At 37.6% G+C, this 9,690-nt stretch overlaps 1 protein-coding gene across 4 annotated transcripts in view; it reads left to right on the forward strand.

Annotated features, from left to right (window-relative positions):
• LOC106875477 (translin-associated factor X-interacting protein 1) overlaps nt 1-4,203 on the forward strand; it is a 154,468-nt gene extending 150,265 nt beyond the window's left edge. For 3 of the 4 annotated variants that reach the window (XM_052967352.1, XM_052967353.1, XM_014923636.2), the window contains one exon: nt 3,883-4,203. In XM_052967352.1, coding sequence (XP_052823312.1) covers nt 3,883-4,084 — 202 coding nt within the window. In that variant the 3' untranslated portion in view covers nt 4,085-4,203. The remainder of the gene's footprint in view (nt 1-3,882) is intronic. The other variant, XM_014923647.2, reaches the window with a different exon arrangement.
• Nucleotides 4,204-9,690: the final 5,487 nt, after the last annotated feature.

The raw sequence follows: 9,690 nt of genomic DNA on the forward strand, positions 1-9,690 counted from the left end.
CTGTGGAAGAGCGTAGGCTCGAAATATTAAAGATTTTTTCTATTCCCGAGCGTTATACTAATACATCTATTTGTTTTCTACACCACCTGTCTTCGTCTGTTGTTTTTTTGTGAATTCTCCCTATATATATATATATATATATATATATATATACGCACTCATGCATACACATACCTATGCATGTGCATACATATGCGTCTGTAAGTGCATGAGTGTATGTGTGTGCGTGTATGTGTGTGCGTGTATGTTTGTTTACATCTTTTAGATCAATGAAATCTTTTTATAGTACCATGTATGTCCCTTTGTGTGTGTGTGTGTGTGTGAAATTGATAAATACAATTCATGATAAAAATATAATTTCATGTTCATTAAGATACTGGTGAATTCAGAGCTCACTACAGTTTGCCTGCAGTTAGCTGCCTCTAACTGTCACTTACTTCCACTCCATTTGCTGTTTTACTCTTCTTTCCTTAGCATCTTTGGAGCAAAGCCTTTAAATGTTGTTCACCTGTTTTAGCATCTCTCAATGCCACGCACTTCCACTCCATCTTTTGTTTTACTCGTCTTTGCCTACAGCGTGAACAACAGGGACACACTTTGCATTTTGTCGAAGACATGTTGGGGCAAGCGAAAGCGAAATCGTGATGGCACCTGTACCCAGCACCGCCTTCCTTGCACTTGTGCTGATAGCACGTGTAAAGACATTCGAGCGAGATCATTGCCAGTGCCGCTGGACTGGCTCCTGTGCAGGTGGCACGTAAAATACACCATTTTGAGCGTGGCCGTTGCCAGTATCACCTGACTGGCCTTCATGCCAGTGGCACGTAAAAGCACCCTCTACACTCTTGGAATGGTTGGTGTTAGGAAGGGCATCCAGCTGTAGAAACTCTGCCAAATCAGATTGGAGCCTGGTGTAGCCATCTGGTTCACCAGTCCTCAATCAAATCATCCAACCCATGCTAGCATGGAAAGTAGACGTTAAACAATGATGATGATGATGATGATCCTGTTGGTGCCAGCTAAATTTCACAGCAGAATGCCTTGGCAGACTTTTAGAATAGCACATCCATATAAGTTGGAATTTCTCTATTGTGACAATGATTTTTGAAAATCTTTTTTCACCACAACCATGCAAATGATGGGGGAAAGCTTTTTATGAAAACATTTTTTGAAAATTAACGAATACCCACCCCACCTTCAGGACCACATTTGTCTTTTCTTTTTCTACTTTTTTTTCTTTGTTTTTGCCCTACATACTTAGAAACAATGGGAGAAACCTTGAAGATCAACAAAATAAAAATTTAGGCAACTGGCAATCACCATTACAGTCCCCACTTCCTTCATTTTCAAGCAGAAAATGAAATACAATTTTAAAACAACACTGAAATTTTAAAAAACATTTTCATTAACCCCTCCCCCATAAATTCTAAAATTTAAGCTTTTTTCAAATCTTTTTCAATCCTACTTATAAAATACAGATAGTCCAAATTTGTAATTTGCTTCTATTTACAATTTCAACATAATTTTCTGATTAAACAGTGTGTGATTTAAGGGATATTTAGCTGTTGTTTCTAGCGAATCTCACAACTTCCTGGTACCTTCCTTGTTCTTTTGTCCTTCTGACATATATTGATGTTTTCCAATATTTTTCTCCCCTAACACATTTTATGGAATGATGATGTGGTGGTCCATTGCTGGGATTTAAGGAAAATCAAAAAAAAATTTGTTATTTGAATCTTTAACCATTACCCTGCACCAAGCAAGTCCATATATGTTTGTGTGTACAAGAAAAACATTTACTAACAGAAAAGTATGCTCTTTTACTCTTTTACTTATTTCAGTCATTTGAGTGCGGCCATGCTGGAGCACCGCCTTTAGTCGAGCAAATCAACCCTAGGACTTATTCTTTGTAAGCCTAGTACTTATTCTATCAGTCTCTTTTGCCGAACCGCTAAGTTGTGAAACGATGTTGGGGGGACAAAGAGACATACAAACATATACACACGTACACATATATATATACATATATACGACGGGCTTCTTTCAGTTTCCGTCTACCAAATCCACTCACAAGGCTTTGGTCGGCCCAAGGCTATAGTAGAAGATACTTGCCCAAGGTGCCACGCAGTGGGACTGAACCCAGAACCATGTGGTTGGTAACCAAGCTACTTATCACACATCCACATTGAAATCAATTATCTTTTTACATACCTTTTTAAATCACTCTGCTGCCCTAATGAAATTCCTTACACACATGCATACATGACCACTGACAAACACACACACACACACTCAGAATGAGTGATATACTTTTATAGAGGATGAGAAAGTGTACCATGAGAAAATGAAAGATAAACAAATAGAGAGAGAGATCTTTTCTGTTGTCAAAGATTTGGAAATTTTAAAATTAAGTGAAAATGTTCAAATTACGTATATTGATGTACCTTTTTACAATGAATCCAAGTCTGGGATTTCTTTATTTCTTTATATATTGAGTCATCCCATAAATAATGCGGTTTTATCAATTGTAGGAACTAAAAGTTGGAGGGGGAGGGATAAACTGTCTGCGTCAACTTGCTATAAAAACAGGTAGTAATTTTACCTTGTACTTATTCTTAGTGCAAGTCTTGAAGAGTGCAGTTCAATTTTAAGTTATTTTTTTCAAAGCTATAATGGAAGTGACAAAAGAGCATATTTGGCATCATTTGCTTTATGAGTTCAATAAAGGCAACAATGCAACATAAAGCATGAGGAATATTAATGAAGTATATGAGGATTGGACAATAAGCATAAGTCAGTATCAATGGTAGTTTCAGAAATTCTGAGCCGGAAACTACAGCCTAGAAGATGAGCCTCATCCTGGAAGATCTGTAGAGCTTGACGAAGACGTCCTACAAACCCTGGTGGAACAAAATCCCATTGTAACTGTTGAGGAGCTAGCAGAGAAGCTTGGATTTGGTCATTCAACCATTCATTGACACCTGTGTGCCATCAGAAAAGTCAGCAAATTGGGCCAATGGGTTCCTTACAAATATTCCGAACCTAATCACGCACAGAGTGAATGTATGATCTTTGTTGCTGTCACATCTCACAAATGAACCTTTTTTGGAGCAAATAGTGACTGGTGATGAGAAATGGGTTCTCTATAAAAATGTCAAGCACTGAAGACAGTGGGTAGCGAAAGAAGAAACACCGGTACCCAGGTAAGAGAAGGTTTTTACCCATGTAAGGTGTTGTTATCTGTTTGGTGGGATATGAAAGATTTAGTCCTCTTTGAACTTTTAAGCTCATGCCAAATGATAACAAAGGAGATCTACAGTGAGCAGCTTGAGTGATTTAAGTCAGCACTAGAAGAAAAATGACTGTCTTTGGTTTCAAGACAAAAGGTGTTCTTCTATCGGGATAATGCTCAGCCACATACAGCAAGGATAACATTCCAAAAGATGGAGCAGTTTGAATGGGAAATGATGCCCCACTCACCATATTCACTGGACATTGCTCCATCCGATTATTATGTATTCTACAGTCTTCAAACTTGTTTGGACAGGAAAATATGAATTCTGTAGACAAGGTCAGAACAGTAGTGGAGGAGTATTTTTCATCACGGGCAAGTGAACGTTGGAAGAGGGGCCTTACAAGTCTAAAAGATAGATGGAAGAGCATTGTAGAAAATGAAGGAGAGTATATTTTAGATTACAAAAGAACTCTATCTTAATTTTGAAAAATAAAAGAAGTATAAAAAATTGTGCTTTATTTATGGAATGACCCAATATACACACACCTATTACAGACACATTTTTAGCTCTAGTTTTTTGTACAGTTTTGTAATATAAATTGTTTATTGATATTTTTCTTCCTTTTGTTTTTTTTTCTTTCTGCTAGACATATTTCAGTGAAAGATCTTGAAAATATTATTCTGAAGATAGAGCCTGAAATGAACAGCCATTCAGTTGAGAAGATACTGCATTGGGTCTTTAAGGCAACAGAAGAAACCTTGCCAAAAGCTGAAGATCTGCCACAAGCTGATGTTCTGTCACGACTCAAAAAGGCTGATATTAAATGTTCTGTATTTAATATTGTCTGAGAAATATTCTCTTCTGTTGTTCTTGTACATATAAGACTTGAAATACTCTTCGACTTTAAAATCATCAAATCATAAAATGGTGTAACTTTTTAAATAAATATATTTTTTTAGTTGGTTTATATGAAATATTTTCAGTATTTCCCACCTGTTTTCTGTTGTTTTAATTTCATATCTATTTCCAGAAATAGCCTTTTTTTCTTATATGGCTGTGTGGTTAAGAAGCTCATTTCACAATCACATAGGTTCAATCCCACTGTAACAATATCACAAGTTTGTTCTACTTTGGGCCCAGGGCAGCTAATGCTTTAGGAATGAATTTGGTAGACAAAAACAGTATGGAAGCCCATCATATACATATACACCTTCAGTATATACATATGTAAACATGCATATATATATCAATTTTCTATGTTTGCATGGGTTAGACAGTTTGACTGGAAGTGGTAAGCTGGAGAGTTGCACCATGCTCCAGTTTTTTTTACTGGGTTTCTACTGCTGGATGCCCTTCGTAATGCCAACCACTCCACTGAGTGTACCAGGTGTCTTTCACATGTTTACTGGCACATGTGCCTTTTATGTTTACTGGCATAGATGCCTTTTACATGTCACCAGCACAGGTGCCTGTTATGTGTCACCGGCACAGGTGCCTTTTACATGTTACTGACATGCGTGCCCTTTATGTGTCACCGGCCCTGGCCATATTTATGCGTATCTTTGTGTTTATGTTTTTCTCCCCACCTCACAGCTTTACAAATGGTATTAATTCCTTGTAACTTAGAAATTTAGCAAAAGAGACAGATAGATTAAATAGAAGACTTTCAAAAAAGATAAGTACTAGGGTCGATTTGTTCAACAAAACCCTTTCAAGACAGTGCCCTATCATGGTCCCAGTCCATCGACTGAAATAAGTTCTTGATAAAAGATAGTTAGGAGGTGTAGCACTGCATATGACCCTTTGTCATGGTCTCTGAACTTTAATATTATAATATTTGAGGAAGCCTATACTTTATAGATTTAACATCATTTTTTCAAGGTAAATGCAAAGCATATGATATAAAGAATTATTTCGAGCTTTTTACACAAAATTACAAACAACATGAAATTTAAGATTTCTTGAGGAAATGGTAAATTAAAAGTTGACATTTGTGCCCTTCAAAAATGCATTAGTGACTGACTAATCATGTGAAGAAAATTTAGTTGTTATATTCAAATTTTTATTTTTTCAAAGGTATCAATAATATATAATCTTTTATCTTTTATTTTGTCTCAAACATTAGACTGTGGCCATGCTGGGGCACTGCACTGAAGAAGTTTTAGTCAAATAAATTGACTGAAGTGCATTTTGTTTTCCAAGCTGGGTACTTATTCTATTGATCACTTTTGCCAAACTGCTAGGTTATGGGGACAGAAATACACCATCAACAGTTGTCTAGCAGTGGTGGGGGACAAACTCTGACACATAGACACCTCTTTGATTATTATCTGTGGGGCACAGTTGAGCAAGAGACCAACAAAACTCCTTGTAACACCAAAGATGAACTGAAGGCAACTATTATGGCAGCATTCACCAACTTAACAAGCAGATCACCCAAAAGAGTCACAGGAGATTCCAAAGTCATCTGTCATCATCATTATCATCATCATCGTTTAACGTCCATTTTCCATGCTGGCATGGGTTGGACAGTTCGACTAGGGTCTGGGAAGCCAGGAGGATGCACCAGGTCCCAGTCTGATCTGGCAGTGTTTCTAAAGCTGGATGCCCTCCCTAACACCAACCACTCTGAGAGTGTAGCGGGTGCTTTTTGCATGCCACCAGCACAGGGGCCAGAGGAGCTGGCATCGACCACAATCAGATGGTGTTTTTCTACGTGCCACGGCATGCATTTCATCCAAGCGATCAATTAATTTTCCTGGAATTTGCTAATTTGTGTTGGTATTAGTGTTTATTGATGGTTCTTCTTTGACATTGGTGCTTAACACTTAAAAGGTTCCAGTTGTCGTTATAGATGTTTTCATCTATCCAATATAGAACATCATCATCATCACCCACTGTTTTAAATCCAGGTTTTGTCCCTGTTAATGAGGGTGGCCGGATCTACCTCAGTGCCATAGCAACCACCCTCACACCATCTCGCCTGGTTGTGGGCGTCCTTTTGCAAACCAACCCTCGCAATCCCCTCCTCCACCTTTTCCTCAGTCTACCGCGGTTTCCCGCTCCATTTATCTCAAACACAATCACTCTCCTCAGAACATACTCTCCATGCTTCCTCAACACATGCCCATACCACCTCACTCCCTTCCCCCTTGTCAACCATTCCACCGATTCCTCCAACCCCAGCATTCCCATCAAATTGTCTCTTCTCTTATCAAACAGCTTCATCCTATACATTTCTCTCACCATTGCTCTCACAGTCCTTCTCAAAATTACCATCTCTCTCTCCTTCTGACACCATGTCTCACTCCCATACAGCATTGCAACTCTCACACAACTCTTATAGACCCTTCCTTTCATCTTTAATGAGAACCTTTTCCCATATAACAACGCTTCACATTCCCTGAACTTCACCCAGCCAAATCTTGCTCTTGTTGTCACAGCTGCTTCACATCCACCACTGTCTTCCAAATAACAAAACCCTCTCACCGTTTCCACCTCATCACATAGCGTTTCCACTGGTTCCACCAGCCCTCCAGCTCCTTTCTCACATCTTCCACAAACAAACTCTCTTGCCAGTCTTGGAGTCACATTCTTCATTTTCGTACATCTACCCTGAATCCATTTCTCACATCTCATACACAACACTGCATTTGCCATTACCTTTCTCCTATATGGATTTACTTTACTCACTAATACTTCTCCTTCCACCCTGCTCACCATCACCTTTGTCTTCCTGAGGTTTACCTTCAAACCCTTGCTTTCAAACGCCTCCTTCCATTTCCAAATCTTCTCCCTCAATCCCTCCATCGTTTCACTCATCAGAAAAAGGTCATCTGCACACAGTATCTCCATTAGCAGTCGCTCTTTTGCACTCTCCATCACCACATCAGCCACTATTGCAGACAACAACGGTGATAACACAGATCCCTGATGCACACCAACTTTCACTGCAAACTCCTCCAATAGCTCTGATCTGACTCTAACTCTTCTCTTTACCCCCTCACACAAACTCATCACTGCCCTCACTATTACCTCTAGTACACCTCTCTTCCTCAATGCCCACTCAAACACCTTCCTTGGAACCCTATCAAATGCCTTCTCCAGATCAACGAAGCACATGTACAACTCCTTCTCCTTATCTCAGTATTCTTCTTGCAATCTCCTTACAATGAACACTGCATCTACTGGCCCCCTACCTGGCATAAAACCAAATTGCATCTCGTCCACATCCACCCACTTCCACATTCTCCTCTCCAACACCCTTTCCACTACCTTCATTGCATGCTCCAATAACTTGACTCCCGTATTTAAACAGAATTAAACAGAATTTAATAATATAACATAAAGAAAATGGAGTGTGAACACAGAAAAATCAGTTTATTTATATAATTGTTAATTTCATGTCACCTGCAGACGTTTCAATTCTCACCTTCATTCATATTTTACATTCAAAATTGCATTGTGAATTTAAAAGGTAAAAATCTCTTTAAGGCTAAATTGACATATATTCATGCATATTTATGTAGGCAATAAGAAATTGACTATTATATAAATAAATTGAATTTTTTTTGTGTTCACACACTCCATTTTCTTTATGTTATATTATATATATATATATATATTGTTGGTGACACTCCGTCGCTTATGGCGTCGAGAGTTCCAGTCAATCCGATCAATGGAACAGCCTACTCGTGAAATTAACGTGCAAGTGGCTGAGCACTCCACAGACACGTGTACCCTTAACGTAGTTCTCAGGGAGATTCAGCGTGACACAGTGTGACATGGCTGACCCTTTGAACCACAGGCACAACAGAAACAGGAAGTAAGAGTGAGAGAAAGTTGTGGGTGAAAGAGTACGGCAGGGTTCGCCACCATCCCCTGCCGGAGCCTCGTGGAGCTTTAGGTGTTTTCGCTCAATAAACACTCACAGCACCCGGTCTGGGAATCGAAACCGCGATCCTATGACCATGAGTCCGCTTCCCTAACCACTGGGCAATTGCACCTCCATATATATATATATATATGTATATACCTTCTAATGGTAATTGAAACCAATCACAGCTCAGTTTTCCAGGAGTTAACTTTCTCTACTAACAATCCTTACTACCTGACTATTGATTATGTATTATTTAGAGTTGGATAAACTTGCTGACATTATCTACTCCATAATTTTAGTTTGGTGTAACTGTCCATTGCATATAAGTACAACAAAACAATGATGGTCTTCTGTTGTTCTTTTTTATATAAAGTGCAAACACATGATTCCTTCTTATTATTATTGTTGACTTCATATTTTGTTTAGCAATTCAACTCATTAACTGCCATAGGGGTATACTTTTGGATAAAGAATAAACTATTTAAAATATCTTACAGACTAAATTAGTGACATGTATAGCATTTATCATGTATATACAAACTTGGAATGGCACTGGCTGTAGTATTTTGTCTCAGACAAACATCTCAAAGAGACTTATATGATAAAAGTTCAAAAGACATAACTCTCTCAGAATGTCATCAGTAAATTATCAGGCATAGGTTGCTGCATCACGATGCTTGTTTATTCATTAAATGTTAATGTCAGAATCAGAAAGAACATTTTGGGTAAGGGAGAAAAAATAAAGAGCAAGTAATTTGTCATTCTGTAGAATTACAGTTGGTTGAATCAACAAGATGTGCCAGTTGTTTAAATACTGTTAGTGACACATCTACTTCCATGGTCAAGATACTTAAGTCTTGATCATTCAGTTCACCTAGTTGTAAATGATCAGCAATGTTTTACTTAATAGAGCATGTCATTCTATATTACAAACAATTATTTTCGCACACATATTTTCAATAGAAAGTAATTGAATGCTCTTTAAGAACTGGATAACTTCATAAAGTTCAAGACTTTTAATTGCTGATTTTGTAGGCTTGCATCCCATGACTAGCACTCAACTATATCACAATACTTGACTTGAAACTGTCTACTTCATCATACAGATATTACAGAGTATACTATACTGTTGTGTGTATATATATATGTATGTGTATGTGTGTGTAACGACATGTGAATCGTTTGCGATTTTTTTTCCTCCGTCTTCCTTTTCTATTGGACTTTCCTCTGTCTCCTGTTTCTGAAGAAGAGCTTTGCTTGAAACGTAAAACCACCTTTCTTTCCTTCCCTGAGCATCTGCTAAAGCTTTACATGTACCACATCCTCATGTTATCAAATCCTACTGATCAGTGACTTAATTTTGTTTTATTCCTCCAGAATCAATAATAATTTACTATCAGTCATTGATAATGGAATACATGCTTGAATTTTCTTTGGAAATTTCAGGTCCAATACCAAAGTTATAAAACATTATTTTCCAGAAGCATAATAATCAATATTTATTATTATTATTATTATTATTATTATTATTATTATTATTATTATTATTATTATTATTATTATTATTATTATTAT

This window comes from Octopus bimaculoides, chromosome 4 (genome assembly GCF_001194135.2).
Source record: "Octopus bimaculoides isolate UCB-OBI-ISO-001 chromosome 4, ASM119413v2, whole genome shotgun sequence".
NCBI classification, from domain to species: domain Eukaryota; kingdom Metazoa; phylum Mollusca; class Cephalopoda; order Octopoda; family Octopodidae; genus Octopus; species Octopus bimaculoides.